The 24,886-nt window shown below is 42.7% G+C and overlaps 9 protein-coding genes across 9 annotated transcripts; 5 read left to right on the top strand and 4 right to left on the bottom strand.

The window, feature by feature from the left end:
* Positions 1 to 148: 148 nt before the first annotated feature.
* BDB00DRAFT_869025 (uncharacterized protein) lies at positions 149 to 2,906 on the bottom strand (the record flags this gene model as incomplete). The annotated part of the gene is made up of 5 exons (XM_053126543.1): positions 149 to 187; positions 268 to 473; positions 544 to 2,425; positions 2,591 to 2,716; positions 2,841 to 2,906. 5 exons carry the CDS (start codon positions 2,904 to 2,906, stop codon positions 149 to 151), a joined length of 2,319 nt encoding a protein of 772 aa, XP_052983067.1.
* Positions 2,907 to 9,813: 6,907 nt separating this feature from the next.
* Positions 9,814 to 10,083, bottom strand: BDB00DRAFT_807186 (uncharacterized protein; the record flags this gene model as incomplete). The annotated part of the gene is given in 2 exon segments (XM_053122318.1): positions 9,814 to 9,869; positions 9,881 to 10,083. A coding segment is annotated over 1 exon segment (151 nt), but the record flags the coding sequence as incomplete, so codon positions are not given.
* A 540-nt stretch (positions 10,084 to 10,623) lies between these two features.
* BDB00DRAFT_757833 (uncharacterized protein) lies at positions 10,624 to 11,349 on the top strand (the record flags this gene model as incomplete). The annotated part of the gene is made up of 3 exons (XM_053119013.1): positions 10,624 to 10,733; positions 10,799 to 10,907; positions 10,981 to 11,349. Coding segments are annotated over 3 exons (588 nt in total), but the record flags the coding sequence as incomplete, so codon positions are not given.
* A 1,018-nt stretch (positions 11,350 to 12,367) lies between these two features.
* BDB00DRAFT_785244 (ribonuclease H-like domain-containing protein) lies at positions 12,368 to 14,947 on the bottom strand (the record flags this gene model as incomplete). The annotated part of the gene is made up of 5 exons (XM_053120526.1): positions 12,368 to 13,478; positions 13,552 to 13,642; positions 13,727 to 13,826; positions 13,917 to 14,534; positions 14,636 to 14,947. 5 exons carry the CDS (start codon positions 14,945 to 14,947, stop codon positions 12,368 to 12,370), a joined length of 2,232 nt encoding a protein of 743 aa, XP_052983064.1.
* Positions 14,948 to 15,354: 407 nt separating this feature from the next.
* On the top strand, positions 15,355 to 16,440 carry BDB00DRAFT_807168 (uncharacterized protein). The gene is made up of 5 exons (XM_053122317.1): positions 15,355 to 15,558; positions 15,640 to 15,680; positions 15,795 to 15,872; positions 15,986 to 16,180; positions 16,312 to 16,440. The coding sequence occupies exons 1-5, from the start codon at positions 15,532 to 15,534 to the stop codon at positions 16,334 to 16,336; spliced, it is 366 nt and encodes a 121-aa protein (XP_052983063.1). The 5' UTR covers positions 15,355 to 15,531; the 3' UTR covers positions 16,337 to 16,440.
* Positions 16,441 to 17,581, top strand: BDB00DRAFT_807162 (uncharacterized protein). Its single transcript, XM_053122316.1, has 2 exons — positions 16,441 to 16,656; positions 16,797 to 17,581. The coding sequence occupies exons 1-2, from the start codon at positions 16,496 to 16,498 to the stop codon at positions 17,095 to 17,097; spliced, it is 462 nt and encodes a 153-aa protein (XP_052983062.1). The 5' UTR covers positions 16,441 to 16,495; the 3' UTR covers positions 17,098 to 17,581.
* A 76-nt stretch (positions 17,582 to 17,657) lies between these two features.
* On the top strand, positions 17,658 to 19,143 carry BDB00DRAFT_757561 (aspartic peptidase domain-containing protein; the record flags this gene model as incomplete). Its single annotated transcript, XM_053118998.1, has 3 exons — positions 17,658 to 17,835; positions 17,950 to 18,881; positions 19,096 to 19,143. The coding sequence occupies 3 exons, from the start codon at positions 17,658 to 17,660 to the stop codon at positions 19,141 to 19,143; spliced, it is 1,158 nt and encodes a 385-aa protein (XP_052983061.1).
* On the bottom strand, positions 19,046 to 20,493 carry BDB00DRAFT_73253 (uncharacterized protein). Its single transcript, XM_053118340.1, has 4 exons — positions 19,988 to 20,493; positions 19,704 to 19,910; positions 19,525 to 19,596; positions 19,046 to 19,347 (listed from the first exon to the last, which is right to left on the bottom strand). Exons 1-4 carry the CDS (start codon positions 20,228 to 20,230, stop codon positions 19,171 to 19,173), a joined length of 699 nt encoding a protein of 232 aa, XP_052983060.1. The 5' UTR covers positions 20,231 to 20,493; the 3' UTR covers positions 19,046 to 19,170.
* Positions 20,494 to 22,419: 1,926 nt separating this feature from the next.
* On the top strand, positions 22,420 to 23,792 carry BDB00DRAFT_757720 (major facilitator superfamily domain-containing protein; the record flags this gene model as incomplete). The annotated part of the gene is made up of 3 exons (XM_053119005.1): positions 22,420 to 22,583; positions 22,683 to 22,842; positions 22,956 to 23,792. The coding sequence occupies 3 exons, from the start codon at positions 22,420 to 22,422 to the stop codon at positions 23,790 to 23,792; spliced, it is 1,161 nt and encodes a 386-aa protein (XP_052983059.1).
* Between the last annotated feature and the right edge of the window lie 1,094 nt (positions 23,793 to 24,886).

The following is a 24,886-nucleotide window of genomic DNA, read 5'->3' as shown; positions in this document are numbered from 1 at the left end:
TTATGTTTGGGATGAGATTTTTACATACATTGCACAAGTCGAAGAGAAAATAAAAGTAAAAGAAAATTGGTCATAGTCAAAAAAAAGGGTAGTAGTAATTGTAGAAAAACACAGAAAGAAGTATATGCTGGTATGATCAAGAGCTTTCTCACCAATACGAGCCATTACCAGTGCCATAACAAGGAATCTAGTATTATTCGTAATAATCGTTATGATAAGTAATCGCTAAAGTAAAAAGTCAATCTTATGTGCATTTCTTCAATTTACCTGTTGATCAGGTCTTGGTGTCCCATGTTCTGGAACAGTTGGTACCATCATTGAATGTTGCTGTTGTTGTTGCTGATGTGGTGGTGTTGCTGCTGTTGGCATTGGCATTGAGGGGGAAACTCTTTGATATTGATGGTGATGGTGCCTATTATCATGAGGTCGACCTGCTCCTCCTCCTCCTCCCATAGCAGCAGGTATTCCAACTACTACCAGTGGATGAGAAAAAGAAAAACATTAGTAACAGTGCCACATCATTGAGAATGAGATGTTCATTACCTTGCTGTTGTTGTTGTTGTTGTTGTTGCTGCTTTTGATGATACATTGCTTGCCCTGACATCATGGGATACTGATGAAAAGGTGGGTGGACATTATTGTAGGAATGGCGTCGGTGTGATTTTTTCGTCCGATGGTGTTGTTGATGCATTGGCATAAACGGGCTGTCTATGCTATGATTGTTGTTGTTATTACTGCTGGTTGCTGTCGTCATCGTGGTAGTAGTAGCTGCTGTTACTGGGTTACCGAACGGGATAACCGAAGCTGTAACTGCAGGAGGTGTACCTGTTGAAACTGGCGAAGGTGTGCTCGCTACTGTGGAACTTGATGTATCCAATGGTGGGAATGCAATATTTGCATCTTCCTGTGTTGTCGTCGTCGTTGTTGTCGCCGACAAGTCGTTACAATCATGATGGTGTTGATGTGGTGGAGCTTGTCGAGAAGGAGGTGGTGCCATGGTGTATGGAAGTGCTTCTTGTTGAATATAGGCAGTCGTAGTAGTAGGTGGGAGGGACATGGTGTTATGATCGTAGGTTGTAGTCGTGTTATTGGAAGGATGTGGTTGTGGAGGCGGCGGTGGCGGATAGACCATAGAGTGATGGTGATGTTGATGCGGGTATTGTTGTGGTATTGGTGGTTGCATCTGTTGTTGTTGTTGTGGCGGTGGTGGCGGTGGCATCATAGAGCGATGAGGGGAAGGTGGAGGAGGCATGGTGCTGTTCATTGACATCACATGCTGTTGTTGCTGTTGCTGTTGTTGTTGTTGTTGTTGATGGTGATGATGGTTGTTGAATTTAGTATGCTTTCGCATATGTGCATCGGCAATATCATCTCCGGGTCCAATTGATCGTGAACGACGATGTGTGCGTTGAATTTGCATTTCGTTCAATGACCGTTGGTTGTGGACCTTGACAAGGTAAGCGTGCTTTGGTATTACGACCATTGTGAAATTCTTGGGCACTTCTTGCTGTTGCTGTTGTTGCGACTGGGATGCTGATTTTGTAGATAGCGAGTTATTGGTGCTGTCGGTGATAGTAGGAGTGGAAGGAATGTCGGCACCGGCCTGCCAAGAACCTTGGCGAGAAGGCGGCTTCATCATGTCTACATCTGGCTCTGATACTGACAACGAATAACGGCGCATGTCATTGTTATTGTTGTTGTAGAGCTCTTCATCGTGTTCGTTAGTGATAAGAGGGCCGCCACCGGCGACAGTGGTATTGGTGGAAGGTAAAGCACCAGGAACTGCAGCAGGCGAAGCGGAGGACGACAATGGCGATGACGAGGCAGACAAGAGATTTGGCTCTTCCGGGATCGAATCAGGGATAAGCACAGGAACATTTTTCTCAAGAGTATCTATTGAAATCTGCGCCATGTCGCAAATTGTATGCAGCAGCTCAAGTACATGGGTCTGCGCATACTCTGTGAGCTCATCACAGCCGGCAGCAGCCATGCATATTTTAGTCCAGGTCGCCGTCAAACGATGCGCGCGTTCCACCGTCTCTTGCTGGCGAATCTTTTGTCGTTCTTCCGATAAGCGGTTGTAGAAGCGCCGTTCGTTCCATGTAATGCTAGAGAACTGTGCTTGCACCTGCTGTCGGATTTCTTGTGTAGTCATGCGTTCGCGAGCCAGTCGGCAAATCACGTCATGCACTTCTTTAGGCCAGCCGCGCTCGATTTCTTCGGGCCGCATCAGCGAATGGTTGTGGATCATGGCATCGGGGTTGTTGGACTTGCGGAATCGCCATGTGTGCGTTTCTTTGTTTTCGTTCAACACGACGCGCCATTTGCAGTCGCAGCGTTTAGATGGCCTCTTGCGTTTGGGACTTCGCTTTGGGTTGCGGACAGAGTCGGGAAGTCCTTCGCGGGAGCAGTAGACGTAAATGTTCTGTAGTTAAAAAAAACAAAGGCGGGGATAATATAAATATGCCATATATACTGATGTGAGCGTCATCGGGAAAGGATAATGGGGGGTGGTGGAGGCACACTATGTTTTAGAATTATGGGGCGGTCTGTGCGCCCATTTTGTTAGTTTTTTGGGACAAAATCTTACACGATGGGTGCTCGATTCTTGCTTTACTGTAAAGCCGTATTGGGCACACAAGTCTCGACAGAATTCAATGGCTTCTTGGCTGGTTGCAAATGAGCTTTCCAGCAGATCAGTATAGAATGGTTCGAGCTGGTTGTGATCATCCAAAGATCAGTCAGTGATATTCCCCAAATTACAATGCATAAACAAGATCTGGAAAGAAAAACAGGGACGAAAGTGTAAGGATTTCTCTCTCTCCTTCTGTAATATTTACCAGAGTATTTGATGGCTGCTGTTGATTCGCATTGCTGGAAGCAGCAGCAGTAGCTTGTGATGCCATTGTGGGTTAAAGGGAAATATAAATAAAAATCACCTGGTGTGTGTGTGACAAAAAATGGATGAGGGGGACAAAACGATTCGTTAGCGGTTTTTTTTTTACTCTTTTGTTAGTTGCTTGACAGCTTGTACGAGTGAACTGGACCCGCAATGTCAAATGGCAAGGGGATGACAATGACTTACGCAATGAGGCAACGAGAGTGGCACGAGTCGTATAAAGAACTGGATTTATGATATATGGATCACGTGTGTTGAGTTTTCACCTGTTTGGATGTGTAAGGTTCTTGCTTATTACCTTTGACTCTGTTATTGCGCTTCAAAATGTTACTATCAAAAATATGAAAAGAGAACTGCTTGAGGGATGACGATTAAGCCAAAAGACTATCAGCTAGAGTCTACGACAAGAAGAAGAATGAGGTCTTATTTACCCTTTGTTTCTAAAAGGTCTTTTTTTTTACAAAAGGGTGTTCAAGAGGCTCGAGCGGGATATGGTAGCGTAACAGCAGGGAAACAGAAAAAGAGAGAAAGAAAGAAAGAAAAAAAGAAGAGAAAGAGAAACAAAAAAAGGGGGCGACTATTCTTATTTGTGGGTCCTTTCTCTCTTTCTTTCGCGGAATAGTCGTGCCGTCGAATGTGGTAGTAATAGCAGTAGTGATAGTAAGGGAACCTGCACCAGTACATAACTCTCACACATCTGCGCATCTTGTTTTCCGTGGGTCGAACCTTGACGTATGAAACATTGCCAATCGCTGTCATTCCAACAAGATACAAGTGGGCTTGGTGTTACGCCGGAGCCTAACCTGACCCCTAATGGTTGGGAATAATTTGCCAAGCGATCAATCATATAATTTTACGGTGTCGAGGGTGGATGGGTGGACGGGTGGACGGACGGACGAGGGATCAAGATTTGTTAGAGCCGAGTGCTCGCTATCCTTGGTGCGCGAAAAGAAGTGTACAAGCAACTGTGATGTGTGATGTGTGGTGCATGTTTGTGTGCTGGGAAGGAGACGGAGAGAGAAATGACGTTGTAACAGTGGCATTTGGTAGCAGCGGCATAGTAACAGCAAGCGAGAGAAAAATAAAAGCAAGTCTGCACTTTTGAAAGGGCATGGTGGGTAGGTGAATTTCTGCAGGTGCTCGATCTTTGCCGCCAAAAAAATTCAATCAAGCAGCTTCAATCAAAGAGCAGCAGCAGCAGCCAGTATAAAGTCTCGGCGATGCCGAATGCATAAGATCTAGTTGTCATCATATCGCGCGCCAAAAATATGTATGCATATTTTTTGCCTGCTCTGATTGCCTTATTATTATTAGGGAGCCAACCTGTCACTTGACTGAAAGGAAGGGGGGAGGATCCCTCAAACATTCTTTGCACTATACGTACATTGTCACCTGAAATAGTACTTTGAGGCGGTAATAAAGGTAAACCAGAAGAGTGCTTTTTCAAAGAAAAGGAGGAGGGTATTGGTGGCAGATGGTGGTGAATGACGATCATATCCTATTTCATTGTTTTGCTTCTATTCGCGGCGTTGAGTAGCTGTACTCCATCCTTGGACGGATGAGTGAGCGAAATATAAGGGTGACAAGTTAGAAAAGGAGAATTTTAGCGGGCGAGGGGACGAAGGGGGGTGTTACTCCAGCGGAACCGTCGATCTGTCCGAACGTATGGGAAAGGGGGAAACACACTCCTTTTCTCCCCTCCCCTCCTGACCCAAATACAATATGGGTTCTTCAAAGGGTGGATCGAAGGAGTGGCACACACAGCCAAAAAAAAACTACTATACTTTGGGCCCTGTTCAGTGTTGTTATTTGTTGCTAGCCCGGAGCATCCCATTGTCATGGAAACAAATGCTGTTGTTGCCATGGTGAAATAGCTTTAATTGACACACACTCTCTGTCTGTCTGATACTGTACGTACGTAATACGAACATTCAAGTCGGAAGCTGACCGTTCACCATCTCCGAATTATCTTGTCGTTGTCGTCGTGAGAGAAAGTGACGAAAAATGATGATGAATTGTTCTATGAGTCAATAACACATGCAAAGAGCGTCTCATTGTTTTTTGTCTTTGCTGAGGGTAACGTGAGAAATGGGCGTTCGGCCAAACGCCATCAAAATGGGATTTCTGCACTTAATGTCATGGGCCCAAGTAATCGAGTAGTTTATCATGGCTAATAATATTAATCACACTCCTCCCCCAAACGTGCTGCTTATTTTGAAAATAAGCTGAACACAGCAGCAAGCGAGAAGGCGGAGTACATATCAACTTTGACTCCGAGTAGTCGAAATCAAAGTGATAGCAGCTATTCGTTTGCGGAATACGATACCAATGTTGCCGTAAGTAGCATCCGATGCCAAAAAAAATATATCATTATATGCGTCTCTCTCTCCCCCCACATCCTCTTGCATGTACCATTTGAGCGTGTGTACAACCTTGGAGTGAAGAAACAGTTGTCCACGTTGAGTTCACGTTGGACGCACCAAATATGAGAATAGACAAGCTAACGATCTTTTTTTTCGGATACGAAGTGCTGTTGTTTACCAGATCACCAGTTCTCCTCTTCTTCTCTTTTTGTTTTGTTTCTGTATCAAAGGTCTGGAGCTAATCCAGATGCATCTGTCTAGCTTCTACCTCTTATAAGAACATACACTGTGAATATATGACATGGATATAAAAAACTCTATCATTGATGATGAAAAGCTTCGATATTACTCGGCGGGCTGATGATATCATTGTGGCGCGTAAAATAACCCTCCTCGAAATTTACGCTGCCGAGAAGGTATGAAGAAACATCATGTATGGTAAACACGTGGCGGTGTCTTGCTTGTTCTGTTCTGTTAACCGACAATCAGTCACTGCTCAACTACAAAAGTAGTTAAGTAGTCGGTTTGTTACGAACGATCTAAAAAAGATCGCCCGTTTTATTTAGATGATACTGCAAACTAGTGTAGTGTTTTTTGGTCATGAGCTTATACCCGGTTGATCAGTTTTATATACCTGCCATGTAATGAATAGCTCATTGTAGTAACCAAGATACTTTAAGCTTTATCAATATTAGCAGCGCATATGTACTTCCTCTAAGCTTCTTACGCTCCGATAGTACTAGGTGGTGATGATTGACGACGACGATGATGATGATGACGCTGTTATACATGTGCGGTCGGATAATATACGTGGTCTTTTCTCTCTCGATAGAAAGAACGGTTGTCCTTATGACAACAACAAACAACACAGCGGATGTAAAATACGCCCGATCGATCAGCTTCTTCTCTTGTCCATAGACCGAGTGGAGCGTATGTTGTACTCACCACACTAGTTCGTATTAGGGATAATGTTGCTGCGGTTTAACGCTCTTTAATAAAGTGGATACTTTCTCATAAGTCGCTAATGCTGCAGGGCCATGCTTCTTCATGCTGCTGCATCGTAGTTTGCATATGAGACCAATTTTTTCTTTTACAAGACTTTCTTTGTGATTTCTTGTCCTAACGCTTATCAAGATGTATTGAGTCATTTGCAATCGACACAAGTGTGTGGCAGGAAATAAAGAAGGAGAGAAAGAAGGAAAGTGAAAGCCACTGTTATTCCTCTATCATTTTACAGTAAGCGTTTATATTTTTGAATCTGTTCGGGCACATTTTTAGTGGCTGCCTTGCATTCATGTGCTTCGGACCCTTTCGGACCTTTCAAGGACCTGAACGTGATGGACAGTTTAAAGTTACCTAGATATGCTGCGGTGGGAGCTATTCACATCAATGTACTATAGCATGCGTCTTTTCTTTTTCAAATGAGTAGATTAGAGTTTATAGTTCAGGTAGCACAAGCAAAGATGTGCTTTTTTTCGTCGTCGTCGTCGTCAGCCCCAACTCATTATCTCCTTTTACGAGGGCAAATAGATCTCTCGGGAAACTCGGATGTCAACCCTTTTTCGTTTCTCGTTTTATGCAAGCGTGGTCCATGACCCCATGGCTTCTTCTTTTACCACTTACTACTATGTAACCTACCCGAAAGAGCGCCTCCTAACATGTCCACATGACGTTTTTCCAGCAATGTTAGATGTGTCATCCAACAACTATGAATGCGCATGGAAGCACACTATTGCTTCCTCTTATTTTTTGCATCTCGCTCTAAACTGTTTATCATAATGTAATGCGAGAGTAAGAGAGAGAAATACAGCTGCAAAGAGCATTTGTAAATATAAACATGAAAGGAATGTTCTTTTACAGTATGAGACTTGTTGCCCTCTTTAATAAACTCACCTTCCCTTTTAATTCAGCATCATTGTTATCATAGTAGTCTAATTGCCTCGTCTCGCACATCCGAGCGATCGGCTCGTAGCAGAGTTTGCCTCACTGTACAACGGAGCACATATCTTCGTACATCCTCTAGTTGTGCAGCAAAAGAAAGCAAGAGTGAGGGATGTGGTTACAATAATAAATACGTAATATTATCAAGAATAGTAATAACAATGTGCGTACGAGTGCTCGTGTATATGTTGATTGGATTATCATCATGTGTGTAATTTTTAACTGCCCATATGTGCGTGTTATGCATGCGCATATGGAGTTTTTTTCACACCTCACCACCATCCCGAAGTGTATGACAACTTGCCCAAACAATTCTATATGTGTGTCTTGCACATCGACGTTATATGCAAGCCATCATCCTAATAAGCAGGGTTGAGGTGTTTTCCTTGTTTCTTTTTCACGGAGGAAAGGGGGGGGGTGAGGCATATAATAATGTATAACAATGATGCTGGGGCTTGCTATATAGAGTAAACCGCTTTCTTTCGTGCATTGTGGCGAGCAGGATGAGCTAAGAACTGCAATACCTGGTACTGTACGATGACGATACTCGGAGTCACGTAATTACTGCGTTTAAGTGTATAATAAGCCGCCACCCACTAATGCTGTGACAACAATTCCATTGATAATTATAATATCACTGCACCTAGTTTTATATACACTCACATACAGTATTGTCTCCCCCTGCTTCCTTTTTATGCAATCCCTTCGGATATAAATGTTTCTTTCAAAGCTTGTTGATTCTGGTCTTTACCTCAGTTGACTTTTAACTTGAGTCAATAAAGTAGGCAAGATGATAAATATATTAGCATCCTTTTTGCTCACTGAGAAGTAACATACTTTCGAGAATCTTGCTCAAAAATCTATATGTAGCAGTTACTGTTGTGTTGTACATGTTTTACTACTGTGTAGTAGCAGTGTATATTTCTAAAAAATTATGACATGGCCGATAACCACCTCCAGTACATTACGTGTATGCAGTGCTTTTTTGTAACATATTCGGATAAAAAAAGATTCAAAAGGTGGGAGAATCATGAACTGTATTTTTTCGGTATCATAATGTTTTCAGATAGGATAATAATGCACTGACAGCGGCGGCAATTGTCCATGCACTGTTACTTCATTATCACATACACTACTTTTCTTCTCACGGCTAGAAAACAATTTCTTGTCATTACTACTCCACTACGGTACATTACATGCTGGATGATGTAATCGTTTAAAATACCTCTGCATTATAAAAAAAGCTTTTGAAGGTGCTATTCCACTGTTTACATACTATCCATGGTTTTTTATATGATATATCTCCTTCTCGTTTTGATACGCAGGCTGACCGTGCGAAAAAAGGTAATATGTTGTGTACTGCTATGTAACCTTGATCGATGATTTGCTATTGGTTAGGTCATTTACAATACCACTTAGCGTTATGCGACGTACCATTACAAAACACATTATGAGGTGCCAGTGAAATTGGATCATTTAATGCATCTTTTCATCACATCATTATCATATGATTATGATGATCGTAGTGTTATATGTTGTTTTGCGCTCCAAGGCAATGCGCTGAAAGCGTTAAAAAATGCATGGCTGTAAGATTGATAGTGACCTGTAAATCTTTTCACTCGCACAATCAGAAATTGTGAGATAAGTATATGAAGGTTTCTGTTGTATTTTTCATTACGGTACAAAATAATATCCTCGCTAATTCCAACGTTAGCACGCTTTTTACAAAAAAAAGGTACGGAAAAAAGCGAAACGCAATTTCTTCGCAGAACCGATAAAGGCAATCTCACGGGCTACTGGAAGTTGCCTAATGTGATGCAGTAGCTTTGCGTGTTCCGGCCTTTCCCTGTTTACGCACTCACCAATATTCCTCAAGTAATGATTCAGGATATCCAATTGTTGACAAACATAAACATGTACGCATCCAATCATTTATGAATTGGGGTAAGATACACGAAGAAAACGGTAAGGAATTGAGTGGAAATTGCCGTCCAGCGGAAAGCGTAAGCAGAATAAGGCGTAGGCACAATTAAAAACGAGCTGTTAGTATTGCTTCTCATACCCAGCTGCCGACTTGTATAGTCGGCGGTATTATCGAGGAAGAGCTCGACAACCGCAACCGCAACTGCGGGGTCTACATGACACTTGCCATTTATAGCAGTTACCGCCAGTAGTTTATTACCCCTCTCCTCTTATCAAACAATAGATGTCTGAACTTGGTGAAAAACGCAAAAGAACTTTTGGAGTAGTTCACAAGTATGGACGAAGAAGCTTACACACACGACCTCTTTGATCGGACGTAATGCTTCCAATTCGCGAGCTCAGATTACACCATCTGACACCAACGAAAATGATTGGGTCAACGTCATTGAAAATCCTTTCGTCATGCGTAAAAGGAAGAGAACAGACGAACGTGCCAAGAAATGGGCCGAGCTCTTACCTTTTCTCACTGAGGCGTATATTCAAGGCTATGGTGTTCAGGTCCCAGTACCTCAGTCACTTAAGGCCACCGACGACGTTTTCTTGACGTGCGCGTGCAAAGAGAAGAAGTCGACCTACGTCATGACTGTTTACAAGTGTGGTATGAATAGAAGCAGTTCCTCAACTTTACGAATAAAAAAAGGAAAAACAGTTAGAAAGTAGACCATCAATTGATCAATATATGTATTAGGAATTCGCCCTGACAAGATCACTTACTGCAAAAAAATGCCCCAAACATTCGTTGCCAGTTGTCATGATGCGTCGTCATCTCTTTCCATTGACACCATCCGATCCGCAGCACGCCATTCACAATGAACAAATGCGCAGGTTCCATAATACGCATTACATTTGCCGTGTCTCGATCCATGCAATCGCTGAATGGGCTCGAGCAGAGTATCACTTCAAGGTATAATTAGTTTAATAGATGGAAAGATAAGTAAATAGGATGCACTTCATGTGATTACACACTTTCTATTAGCTTCCGATACCTGCATCGTTCAAGCAATGACTGACGGAAGCTCTCCCAATTTATGGGAGATTAATGCTCAATCTTGAGAAGAAGCATCGTAATCTGTGTGACCTGGATGACGCATGTCCTACATGCAGATATGCGGTATGTTTCTAATTTATGTGCTGTGAAACAATTATCTATATTAAGGAGTTAAACATGTCCAGCGTTTGTTTTTAGTCTGGTCCCAAGATCATAGCTGGAGATGGAAACCAGTCACTACGTCGTTTTGCCAAGACAAAGGACCCGAAGGAAGTCGCCTTTGAAGGCCAAGAGGAAGTCGATCGCCTGTGGTGGGTCCAGCCGGAGCAGGTAATACACTATGAAAGCTCGGTATGAATATTTAGGACATACATGGAGCGTGCATTTATATTGAATAACCTTAATTCCCAGGCAACTGACGGATGTGAGACTTGGCAAAAGCTCTCAACTCGAAGAAGAGAGTAAAAACAAGCCATCTGGACCAGACAGGAGCATTCGCGTGTACGTGTGGTCATGGTCATCCGGTGGCCATCATGGATATGAATACGCCAGGCGAACAGTGAGTTTCTTGAAGTATACATTAAATGTATCAGATCTTATCTAAACGATGCTGAATGATGTTAGATACACGTACATGCTCAGCTGCTTGTATAAAGTGATTGACACACCTCTGTACGGATCAAATATCCGAATCATGTACGATGTCGGTTGCAAGCTTCGTACTACTCTGCAGGTAATCGACAATCCTTGAAAACCATTTTGCAAAGCTATGTGGGGGATGCCAACTGTTCTTTTCTATTACCCAGAAAACGCCTCGTCTACACAGCATCAAGGATGTTGATATTGCTATCGGCATTTTCCATATAACTGGGCATAATCCCGAATGCCAGGTTCATTTTCACCCTCGTTTAAAGACGGGATTTGGATTACAAGACGGCGAACATCTGGAAAGACTCTGGTCATTCCTCAACGGATTTGTATCGATGACACGACATATGTCGTCCCTCAACAGACGACTCGCGCTGACGATTGCTCTGAACTTTTACGCCCAACAAAAAGATGACAATTTAGGTGTATCAATCGCACCAACATGGCAAATTGCAGCAAATCCACTGAACGTTTGCTCTTATAGGCCAATACATCCACCGCAGATACGTACGCACACTCAAGCTTGAAGAAGATGCGCTGAAAGCTCTAAGACAGTCGGGCGTTAATGTCAATGATGAAGAAGCAATGAAAGAGATGGAAGAGAATTGGGATAGACACGTCGCTGAATCGAAAAAAAGAAACGTCGAAAAAGATGGCAGCAGCAGATTTGCGCAAAAATGCAGAGCTATAGAGAATTTGCGTGTTGCTATTGCTATATCTGATATCATTAATCAAGTTTTTAAACACCAAGGCAATGGTAATATCTTTCATTAGTGCGCTGCCAGTAGAGATAAACTCATTACAAACATCGTCTCTTTAGGCCACAATCAAACACAGAATCTCGCAGACCAGAGACAAGCAGCACGTAATCAGACTTAGAAATGTCTCAGGTCCTACAACACGAAGACCAATGCTGGACCTGTTTTTGGTATGTGTAGTATCCTCTCATCGTATAGCATGACTGACATACACAAATAATTAACGTTATATGCAGGCTTCGAAGATTACAGTAACGACGTCAATAAAGTACTTCGAAAAGACAGTCGTTTCCGTTTTCGTATGAATATCATTTGCCCCATAGTAGATAACGCACCATATGACGCTTTCCACGGTTTGCAAAGAGCAGAAGAAGAAATCGCTTGTTGAAGGTATGAAAAATTTGCTTGACTTAATTTGCCGGTAATGTTAATGCATATATTTTTGGACTATCAAGAGCAGTTCCACCGACCACATGGCCATAGGCGCCGGTCCATTTAGTCTTCCAGAATAAACATAATTTTTTTAACCCATATACCATTTCCCCCTCCACTCATGTATGGTATTTATCCGTAACCACATCGTCTCTTTTGACGATGGTGACGTTCTCCGTTGGACAATTATGCAACCAAGTTGCTGCATATGTACTGGATGACATTACCGCCTAAAGACTGTCATGTTCAACAAGAGTAGAAACCACTCCACTACAATTTATTTTGCTATGTTACTTATATCTACAAGAACGCGGGTGTGTTGCTGGTGCTTTTGTGGCTTTATGTTGATTATGTATTACTCTTGAGGAGGAGTCTTGCTCTTCTTTTTCTTGCTACCTTTCTTCTTTTTCGTCTTGCGCATGGTATCTTTTAGCACGATAGCATCTTGCTCTTCTTGTACAGCGTGTTCTTGTTGTGTTGTTGTTGTTGTTGATGATGATGCTTCTACCGCCTTTCGCTTCTTTGTTTCGCGTTTTTCAGGCGCCACATACAAAAGTTCGGCTGGCTGCTGTTGGTTGCTGGATGATTGTTCGGCCTGGGCTGTTGCTGCGGATGGCGACGACAATGGTTCTTCCTTTACTTTCTGCTTGAACTTCAATCCTTCGAAAGGTAAGGTCAATCTCAAGTTGGATCGAATTTCATCTACTAAGGCACGCGTAGATTCGTTTAAAGCATCATCAATTGCGTCATCCATAGCTTCACCAAACAAACTCGACACGGCCTTGCCAACCATTTCTGCATGTTCTCGTCGTAAGTGATCCACCTTTGACAAATCGAATGCCGAAGGATCAACTTCCATTTTTGCAACTTTGATTTTCTTGATTGGTATACTTGTAATTGACGTTGCTGGTTTCTTTTCAGTAAGTGTTTCGGTCTTTATCGGCTGTTGTTGTGTTGCTGCTGATGATTGTGCTGATGATGGTAATACTGCATCCATGCGCGTCTTTTGTATCAGAATACCAATCGATTGTGCGTTCATTCGAACCAGTGGTGGACACGGATTGCAGCATCCCATCACGCCGGCAGAATCAGATGGCATGCGTTCAACGAGTGAAAACAACATATGATTAGGTAAGACAAAGCGTACAGATTCGTCTTGCTCGCGTGCTGTCACATCGCGCCATTGATGTAATGCTTTAAAGACTGCCATTTGCTGAGTAGTCATCGGGTGTTGCCATTTTCGTAACAGACCCTTCCAACCATTAGGTCCTTCGCCAGTTTCCAAATCATAGACTTCTTTTTCGTGCTTTTGTGCTGCGACACCGGCGGACCGTTGAAGTGCTGCTCGTAATAAGTTGTCGTTGGCGGCCGATCGTTCTATCAGTTCGTTCCGTACGCAGTCGTAAATGTATAAAAGGTAGTGCGTATCTGCCCGGGCGTATTTGAGCATTTCCTCAGGCAAAGGTCTGTACCAAATAGATATTCACCAGATCAGTACCCGCTTTATCATCCAAGAGCATTACTCAGTTTTACCCTTACCTAATTCTCCAATCGGCAAGCTGATATTTTTTGTCGGCCTCAACATTGCAGTATGTTCTCAGCAAATAGGCCAAGCTTTTTTGTGGGAATTCTATAATGAATGAGAAAAGCCGATATTGAATTAGAGAACAAAAGTACGCCATCAAGAGAAACACATCCTGTACAAAATACTTACCCAACAATTGAGAAGCAAAGTACGTATCAAAGAGATTGACAATGTACAATCCAAAATCGCGTTGCAGCCAAATGATATCACTATCCGCACCGTGTAACACCTGTAATACAAGATAAAAAAAGACATTGATTACCAAACGAGTAGTTACTTATTATCTAACCGCATGGCTATACATCAGAACACAATATACCTTGACGACGTTGGGATCAGCAAAGTATTCGTTCAACTGCCAAAGACGGTCGCGCAACTGCAAAGTATCCACAATAAAGTCATGCTCGCGGGTACTGATTTGCATCAAACACGTAAAGCCCTGGTAACTTCTGTAGTTGTGATGTTCCAAATCGATAGCGATTTCGTGTGCCTTTGCTAGCTCGTCCATCATTTTTTCCAACGATGCATCGTCGTCTACCCAAGCTGCAGTGGTCGTATCAAAAGGCTCGTACATGATGCGTTCCTTTGCTTGAAACATAAAGTCAGGGTACTTGATGTGCTGAATCTCGTATTCGTATGGATGAGGCAATGAGTGTGTCAGTTTGCCTCCTTCGATTCCTTCAACCATGTCGGGAGTGACACCATATTCCAAAGGCACTTGGGCATGGGGCTTGTGCTTGATTTTGCGAATAAACGGAGTGCTGTTTGAGTTATCGACAGCATCCTTGAATTTCATCTGAGGACGGACGATATTGCTTGCGTGCAACAGCTTGTATTCCAATTTGCCCTTGGACACCTGTGCTACTTCGGCCGCTTGTTGCTTTATTTGATCATTGCCTTTGCCAGTACGGCCTAACATTTCATCCAAGCAGACATCCTATATAATCATTTTTTAGATGAGTGTTTTTCCCCCAATGGAAATATATACAGAAGGATAAAATAAAAGTGTGAGAGGGCAGAAGTGTGGCCAAGACTTACAGCTTTTTCAAGCAAACCGTCAACAACGTCAACAACACCGCCATAACGTTCATTCACATCGTCCACGTCTTCGTATGTGCTGGCTTCGACACCTGTGTCAGCGCTGCAATGTTGAAGTAACTGGTTCGACGTTTTCAAAAGTCGAGATCCACACGTGTCGAGATCTTTGGCGAACTGGCGATCGAGCGATCTCAAATAACCGACGTCATTGACTGGAATCGCATTGCTGGCTGCAGTGGCAGAGACAAGAGCTTTGAAAAATGACTGTTGAAATTCTTTGAATTGCCTTTTGGGATCGGGAATCGATGCCATTTTTTTTGGTAATATAATTCAATGGAAGAGAAAAAGAACCTTTTTTCTTGCGCGGGAGAAAAGGGCAGAGTTGCAAAAATTCGGAAATAGTGACTGTTGCCGCAAGGCTTCTTCCTTGTCACGTCCTTGCTGTCCTCTTGTTTGACAGGTTCACTTTATGTTACTCTGGCTAGTAAAGATGCTATATGATAGTTGCAAAGAGTGTTAATAAGCAAATATGCAGAGTCAAACATTCGGATAATCTGTCAAGGATGGATAACCTTAGAATTGTATTAAAAACGAGGCGATGCAGTAGTAGCAGTAGTAGCGGCGGGTAATGATGGACCAGTGCTTCCACTTGATACTAAAGCGCGTCAAATCAAACATTTATTCATATACTTTCGTCTTTACCCCAGCTCAAATAGCTGCATGACTAGCAGCATGCTCGCGAATTCACTCATATCAAAAGTGATTATTGCCATATGCTCTTTGCTTTCAAAAAAGGTCGCTGCGGCATAGACTTCAATCTTCAAATTCTGTTCGGACAGTCGAATTCAAAGTCCTTCACACTTCTCTCACGTACACTTTATACATAACATACATAAATGAGTGCACCAACGGGTCCACGATCGGTAAAGATCCTACTTTGTAAACCCATTGATTGTTGCAGATTACAAGATAATATGAAAGCTTAACAATCTCTTTTATTATAGGCACGATTACCGCCGGAAGTCAATCGAGCACTATTAGTAAGGTAATTGTTTAATGTCAAAGACGACGAAGCGACTCCGTTTACGAAATATAGATCTATATGAAACGAGATCCGAGACTAAACAAAGCTCTCTTATTACGTTACGATTACAAACAGGAATTTACCATTTAAAATTACAGCCGAGGAACTGTACGATGTGTTTGGCAAATATGGTGCTATACGTCAGATCCGAGTGTACGTGTTTCTCTTTTCCTTGTAAATGCTAACACGCCCACACCATTCGAATATAAACGCTTATTCCAATATAATATACTCACATGTACATGTACAATGTATAATGAATGTAGTGGCAACGCACCAGATACACGAGGAACAGCATTTGTAGTATACGAAGACATTTACGACGCCAAAAATGCCTGCGAACACTTGCAAGGTTTTAACATTCTCGGACGATACCTGATTGTGCTTTACTACCAACAAAATAAGGTTACGAAAAAAATGAATCTTCAAAAGAAGGAAGAGGAGCTCAAAGAACTGAAAACGTACGTATCCCCAATTTTTTTCGTTGTCGTATCTGGAGGAGGAGAAGGAGGAGGGATGTGGTTCTTTCTTTGTCGTGGAGATAATGAAAAGTTGAATATCTGATCATACTCATTCTTTCTTCTACATTTAGTCGATATGGTGTTGGCGACGATTGATCGTATAGTGGCAGAGATCCAAAAAAAGAAGGAGGGGATCGCCTCGTGTAAAGAAAAAAAGTGGTGTAACCATTCAATTCTTTCTTTTTTTAATTCTTTTCTTGTCTTTTTCCTTTCTTTTATTTTTCAATTTAAAACAATAACGAAATTGTACAAAGCATGTTACCACAATCCATCTTGTCTTTACTTGCAATGATTGCCTTGGCAACAACCTCCTGCGTTGTCAATGCCTATATGAATGAACCATACCCACCCTTTGTTATAACATCGCCAAAGCATGGCCAAATCGTAAAACAAGGTGACGCTGTCAAAATCACCTGGTAAAGTGGTATAACAATAAGGAAAGCAGTAGGAACAAGAAGAAAGCCCTATTATTCTTTCTTGGACACCTCTGTTAGGTTATTCTTATTTTCTGCTATCAAGTGTAAATCTAAATACTTTTTTCTTTTCCTGTGAAAAGGGAACTATCTCCGGATACCAAATACCCTCTGTACGGTTACGCTGCTTCTCGAACATCCCGGACCGTTGGTAAAGGAGAACATGCTTTCATTCTACATTCGATTATGTTTTATTTTGGAAGAGGGATCAAGTTGGATAGAGGGATTTGGGGTTTGTGGCAGAGTAGTGAGAAGAAAGGTGAGTATACTAAATATAAATACCGTTTTCTATATGTGTATAGCCGGATTGTTACCGCCGAATGCACCGAAAACGGAACGATATATTCGGAATATCGAGACGCATTTGCTATTCACCGAGTTTGAATACGACTGGACAGTGGATGATTCGATAGAACCAGGGACATATCAGATGGGCATCGGCTTCTACTACCACCAGGCATCCCCGGTGTTCCACGTAGTTGAAAAGGAACAAGACGACCCATCGTTGTTATAACAACAGCAGCAACAACAACAACAATAGTCTAAACGTTGTTGATCCTCTCCCCCCGCATTTCAAGTAAACAAACGGCGAATTTTCGAGAGATGTCAACAATAGCAGACTCTCTCCCCAGCTCAACTAAGAATTTTTTTCTTCAACTTTGTCCAAGTCGAACTTTGTTGCCTCGGGCTCTAATTGTGTATAAGCCCAGGGACATTACATGCAGACAAATCCGAACAATGATTGTGGCATATATGCCGCCAAATCAAAGGTGTTGTTTGTAGAATGTATAAATATCATGGGAGATTTGTATCATATATAAAAACTTACGATTCTTACCCTCTTCTTTTTTTTTACTTTTCGCAATAAAGTCTTTCTTCTTTTCTTTCTTTTGTTCTCTTGTGGTATATACGACTGGTACGACAACGACTTTGGAGAGGAAGCAATGAAATCGACATATCTATCAGCAGCATCGGCATTACTGTTCTGGATATCCTACGTGACAGCAGCACCCTACCCGGCAAAGCACAAGGTCCGTTTGCGTCGGTTCGGAAACGGGACACTTCCATCTTCGTTCATTGTATCAGGCAAAGAAAAGCAAGTGGGATACCAAAATGGCAGTGGTAATTGTCGATAACATAAGCAGTCAACGAAGAATACCAAAGAAAGTAGTGATAAGCAAAGGGTTAGGCAAGATCAAAAGAAAATAAACAATGTAATATGGATTACTATTTTAGGTTACTATGGCGCCATCTCACTAGGTAACCCGCCCCAGGAATTCAACGTGGTCTTTGATACAGGCAGTGCCGACCTCTGGGTAGTATCATCGAAGTGCACAACGGTCGACATATGTTACAACCACCGCAAGTACATTACAGCTGACTCAACGACATACAGCGACAACGACGACGAAGACCCTATCAATGTATGGTACGGCACTGGCCACATTAGCGCAGGACTTGGTCACGACACCGTCAGTTTAGCCGACGGTGCATTACAAATCACAGACCAGATCGTTGCAGACGCGACAGTATTGTCGCGCGACTTTATCGGCTCGCCCTTTGACGGGATCTTTGGGCTGGGATTAGAAGACTTGTCTTCCTCACCTTCGTATACGCCACCGTTCTATTCCATGATGGAGCAAGGTGTGTTGGATGAGCCTGTGTTTGCCTTTTACACACAAGCAAACACGGGCGAGATCGATTTTGGCGGGATTGATCCGTCGCGGTACAAGGGCTCGATCCAATATGTGGACGTGATCGATACCAAGTTCTGGATGGTGGAGATGAGCGAATTCGCTTTAGGATCGGATGGTGTCAAGGGCGGGTCCCGCAACGTGATCATTGACAGTGGCACGACGCTTATTATCACGACACCAGACGACGCTGCGGCTATTCACAGTGTCATCCCGGGCGCGCTCAACAATGGGGATGCAACGTGGTCTATCCCTTGTCGTCATGTGGACTCGCTTCCAGAACTGCTGTTGACCCTCGGCGGCAAGACCCTCGCTATTTCCCCACACAATTATGTTCTCCGGCCCACAGGTCACACGAGCTCCATGTGTTTATCAGGCATTTCTGGCCAGTCCTTGGGTTCAGATGAAGACGACGAGGACAGTGAAGACGAGACTTGGATCTTGGGAGATGTGTTTATGAAACAGTTCTATACGGTAATGTGTTTCTTTTATTTATTATTGTATGATATGTGATATGTTTGTGTGTCTTTATTGCTTGATAAATGGTGGTGGTGCTGATGATGAAAATGATGATTGGATGTTGAGGATAGGAAGAAAGGAGAAGGATGAGTACATTGTAGAAAGAGTGTACATGATACAGTTGGATGCTAACTGGATGTCTTGTCGCAATTTGGTTTTGTTGCATTAGGTGTTTGATGTCGGCAACAACCGTATCGGATTTGCAGAAGCCAATTAAGTTATTCTGTTAGAGACCATGTTATTGTTATTGTTCTTCTTGTTCTTCTCCTTCTGCAGAAATTTTCTTGAAAATAGCGTCTAGCTCACTCGTCTGGGTATCCGAAACAAATTTTATGGACACTGGTCTTTGCAGGCCTGCATGTACTCGTATCAATTGCTCAAGACAACTAGCATGTGTCTGTAGTGCACGATGGACGTGGCCCTAGAGAAATTTCAACATAATATAAATATTTCATTTTACACATGTTTGCATGTACATTACAAATTAGTCTCTTTCTTCGCCATCCCCTGCCAAATATAGAAACAACGGTTTCTTTTCATCGTTCCGATAGTGTGGGTGTATGGCGGCGAGATTCTACTGATCCTCGCGTCTCCTTACCCTTTCATGTTTCTTTTCAGTAGCTGGTTCGTACAAAATTTGGCATTTCCGTAGATTGCGTGATGCTTTAACCTATGTATGATCATTTTTCTTTTAATATCATGCAATATCATGTGTGTGTGTGTGTGTAATACGTGTAGAGATAATGTGTGTAGGGCTCTAGTTCATCGTTCTCTTACCGTGTGAATTGAAACATAGGAAGGAGTCACCCATCGTGTGGGCAATGGTTCAATCGCAAACACTTTGGTGAGTCCACGCTGGATGCGCTGAGCCAGTCTTTGTTGTGCAACTGTGGGTGCCGAGTCAGTCTCGTCCATGTTGATAGATCGTGCACTCTTTTTATGCACATGATCCAACCCTGCACTTATACTTGCTGCCGCTGTAGACTATATACAGTAAAATTATTTTTTGTCAATTCAAAGTACTACATGGAATAGAAGAGAAAAAGTTGGTTTCCCCTAACTGTATCAGTACTAGCTGTTGCTAGTGATTTTTGTAGTTTTTTCTGCGCCTTGAAATATCTGAGGAATTTGCCGGGTATCATGTATTCGTCTAGTATTTGCTTTTCCATCGTCGCAAATTGTTCTTGTGTCGTAGTGTTCGTAATTTTGTTGTAGTTGTTGTTCGTGATTCCAACACTATTGTTTTTCAATGCAGATCGTGTTGCAAATGATCGTACTGGATTCCATAATCGATTCATTGACATTGTTGACAAACAAGTTAAAAATTATTGTATTGTCTGAGATTTCCTACACTTTTTTCTCCGGAGTCGTACAGAAAAATGATTTACAATAGGTTATACCATGGAATTTACCCTGAAATTAAGTGAGAGAAAAATGTGGGGGCGGCGGTGGCTGTTGCAGTGGGTAACTTAGGTGAGTACGTGTCCGTTGTTATGGATTTCAAACCAGGATACCATGATTCTTGTACTATAATGGAACGACGGTAACTATGGCGACATACATGGTTGCCATGGCTTTTACATGCGCACACACACCATTCCCGCTATTTCATTGCATACCAGGTAATCCGGGCACGGAAGAAAAAAAAAGTTCTTGGTGAAACAAAGATGCACCTCTCAAATCGCTTAAAAGTAGAAGGTACCACGTTACCTTCCTAACAGCACACGGCAGAAGACTCGCTGGTTCGAATATCATAACCACCAGATACAATAAAGAAGAAGGGGGATCATCTTCATTTATCTTCCACCGCATAGCCCTCCTGCAAGTATATGCGAAATAAAAATAAAGAACCATATGATGATGTGTGACCTGCAACAACAACAACATTGGCTGAAGATAAAACAAGATAATTTTTACGTTGTTTATGTACGCGCATCATTGTTATAGTAGTTGCTTATAGACTGTAGTATGGAGGAGTAGTAGTAGTTTAAGTCGTCCTCGGCTTACGATAAAAAGAAAAAGCAGATTGATATCTCGTCGATTGATGATGCAATTTTATCTTCCATAAAAGATTATACAAACTGACATGATCGCATCAACATCATCATCCATCTTTCCTTCAGTAAAAAGAAAAGGAGAGAGCAGCAGTAGAAGAAAGCCCAAATCGGGTAACCAAACAAGAAAATACATAGGGAGATCTTATGGTTGTCATCAGCGTATGCTATTTGCATGTCGCAAATGGAATCGAAGGGAAAGGTACAATGGCTGTCAAGAAGCTACGCACAGCACATCACTCATTTGTTGCTCACGCACATTCACTTTCATTCCCCACCCATCACCCCCAAAAAAGTAAACCCTCCATCTCCACTTAGCACCCACCCCCAAAACCCCGCACGCACGCTCGCGTATACTATCCGTCCAACCATTCTTTTCCTTATCCCGTACCCCTTATGTTTCTTTTTGCCCTGCTGATGATGTATATATATTCTCTCCTGTGCCATCTGGGGTATTACAAGAGACCATGGATGGCGGGGTCAGATCACGAATTATGTATCATCAATGTAGCGCAAGCATGATGATGAGCTGGTGGCGGTAGACCGACTCACCGGCCGACCAGACGGACGGACTGACAAACGATGTCTGTACGTTCCATGCTGTTTTTTCTTCCCTTATTTGCCGATGGACCAGTCATATAGCAGCTCACACCTCGTGAGTAAGAAAAAAAATGCATGTAGTTCTTTATTAAGAGGCAATTTCGTTGTTGTCGTTGTTTAACGAGCGAAAATTGCGCATTGTACTATTAGGCCCAACTACTACTTTTTTTTTGAAAGAATCTCAAGACCTACAGTAAATATGAGCAAAATAAATCAAGGGATGTGTGCTGGTGGCTATATGGTGTGGGGGAAGATTGCTGAGAGGAGACTGTGTTAGTTGGGGGAAAGGAACTCGCATTACACGTGTGTAGTAGGTGCTGCCTCTAGACAAGCATAGCCAAGAAGAAAAAGTCTTTCCCCTTTCTGAGCATCTAACCCTTTCCCGGGTAATCTTTTTCGAAGGTGAGAGCGGGCCTTTGATATTTTCTGCTTGCTTCCTTTATTAGGCTTTTTGTTGGTCGTTAATTGACTAATTGACTGACTGACTGACTGACTGACTGAATGGCGTAGGCTGTGGGGTTCAATGCCCTTGTGATGGATGGAAGACAAGCGAGATTCTTTTTTTCCAGATCAGCGTGCAACATGAAAATGATATATAAGGGTAGACCTATATCTTCGTTCTATTTCACCACTTTCCTTCTTTTCCCTTTCCCTACGCCTTTCTTTCATCCTTCTCACCCTTCTATTCCTCGCATCATAGCCAGACCACTCTTCTATACAACTACTGCAAGTAGAACGAAGGACTACACAGAGCCATTAACAACAAGAATAAGATGCTGCACCGACCGACACAATTCGCATTAACAGTGTCGTTTCTCACGGCAATTTTGGTGGCCAATATGGCTGGCCCTCAATATGTCTATCCAGCATTCGGCACTTCATTGACAACCAAGTTCAACTGGTCTGCTCTGGAAAACAGTCTTGTCAGCACTGCCAGCTTCGTCGGTGTCTCCTTCTCAGGCCCATTGTGTGCATGGATGGTCGAACACTTGGGCATTCGAGGGTAAGATAATAAAAATGCAAAACCATCCGTCATTATTATCGTCATCATTACACATCATTATTACTATCTGACTCACACAACATGCCCACATTTCAATAGAACATTGCGTGTGTCGGGACTTTTGGCATTTACTGGTCCATTCCTGTTGGCACAAACTTATGCGGGTCGGCTCCCTAGTCACTTTGTTCTTTGTGCGATTTATCTCGCTTGTCTAGGCATTGCCGGCGCTGCTGCTTATCTATGCGCACTTGATTCTCAAGTAAGTAGCTTAGTAAATAGAAAAGAGAGTTCTTGCCGTTGTAGTACATGGCTATGATGTAGTAGTTTATTATCCCAGTGGCACAAAACATTGATATGCCGCTTTCTTTATAGTCGCACAATTTCAAGGCACACCGAGGCATGAGTATGGGCCTCACCAGCGCCAGCCTGGGCCTCTGTGGAGTTGTCTTTTCTCAGGTCAACGATAACATTTTCTCCACCCCGGATGATGGCGACGACGCCTATGGTTTACTCATATTCATGGCGTTCGCCATGTCGGGCGGCATGGCGATCGGCGCCTTTGTTTTGGGCCCGCTCGTTGCGAGTGATATTCCGCCCGTTAAGAATACTACTAAGAATGATGAAGAACACCAGCCATTACTTCAAGATCATCAACAACAACAGCGTTATAACAACAATAACAACGACTCACTTGCTACCATTACTGTCGGTGATGATACTGATCAAAACAGTATCGCAGCAAGCGATACCAGCGGCCGTGAATTATCCAGTATGGAATTCTTTTGCCATCCTGCCGGTTTTGCATTGTTTGTCGCCCTCTTTGTCGTTCTCGGTCTGGGTTATGTGTACCTCGCCAGCGTCGGTCAAATCTTATTGGCATTGCCTGCAGTCGGCAGCGCCTCACCACAACATTTACGAAACGTTCATGTGTCGGTGTTTAGTTTGGCCAATTGTTCAGCCCGTGCGGCGTTCGGTACGTTGAGCGATGTGCTCAAGAGTCGTTGGGGTGTTCATCGTCTGTGGGTGTTTGTCGGTGCGACTGTTGGATTATTGGCTAGCATGGTCTATCTCATCACCTGCGTGTCGACAGCTGAGGCCCTTCTGCCGTGTACTGTAGCCATGGCTGTCATGTATGGCACTGTATTTGGAGTTGCCCCGGCGGCAACCACTGAATTCGGCACTCAGGTAAGGCGCGCGCGTGTAGCTTGATATTAACACACTATCTCTTTCTTTCTCTTATCATCATCACCATTTGTCCTTATCTTATTCTTGCTCCTTATATACTAATAATTGTACGATATCATTACTACTGTATAGGCATTTGCTCGTAATTGGGGTTGGCTTCTCTATGCTCCAGCGTTCGGTAGTCAAATTTTCAACATTCTGTTTGGCGCGTTGTACGATCGTGAAGCCCAACGGCAAGGTGCTCATCTATGCCAGGGTACCGTATGTTTCAGAGAAACATACATTGTGGGCATCGGCTGCACCCTGTTGTGCCTTGTTGTCTTGACATGGGCCATTGTCAAGTTACGGTTGTATAAGCTGCGGTAGATTCTTCTGCTATTACACACAAGAGAATCAGCAAAACCAAGTAGCAACACTTCCACTTCTAATTCAGATACTTTATGTATACCTTATATACCTCATCTTTTTACTTCCTCTTATCATTACTCTTCTCTTTTTTGTAAAATAGCAGCCCTTTTAATATTCACTTACACACACACACACATATACACACACGCATACGCTACCGACAACATATAGCACAACAGCACACACCGATAAATGCACCCATATATAAACCTCACAAAAAACGATATACGTATCATCATAATATTGCAATTTTTTCTTTCAGGAGCACCTGGACCTAGAATGGTCTATATGGACCATTCTAACTACAGCTATTCTCTTGGCAGGAGAAAGAATTCAGGTCAACTTTGTACCTGCTGATCGAGGGCGGAGTTATAGTGTTATTCCATAGTATAATATGCGTATGCATAATACATACAAAGTACATATGCAAATACACATAAAGGAGTGCGGGGGTGTTGAAGATGGGGGACAAAAAAGAAAGCGAAGGGGCTTGAAATACATCGGAGAAGTTGTACGTATGTATAGGTGTCAGGCACAGATCAGTAAAAATTACTATGCTTAAGAAATCGTTGCGAACGATTGGTTCAACTTTGTCAATATCAAAAAAAACTTCCGATCTTTCGAATTGTAACTCGTGCACACACACACACACCACAGCAATCACTTCAAGTAGAATCGTTGTCAAACATACTATCTTTTTCCCGTTTCAA

The sequence above is a fragment of the Zychaea mexicana genome, assembly GCF_025766255.1.
Source record: "Zychaea mexicana strain RSA 1403 chromosome Unknown BDB00scaffold_12, whole genome shotgun sequence".
NCBI classification, from domain to species: domain Eukaryota; kingdom Fungi; phylum Mucoromycota; class Mucoromycetes; order Mucorales; family Lichtheimiaceae; genus Zychaea; species Zychaea mexicana.
The sequence above is the reverse complement of the archived record's forward strand: the minus strand, read 5'-3'. Positions and strand labels throughout refer to the sequence as shown.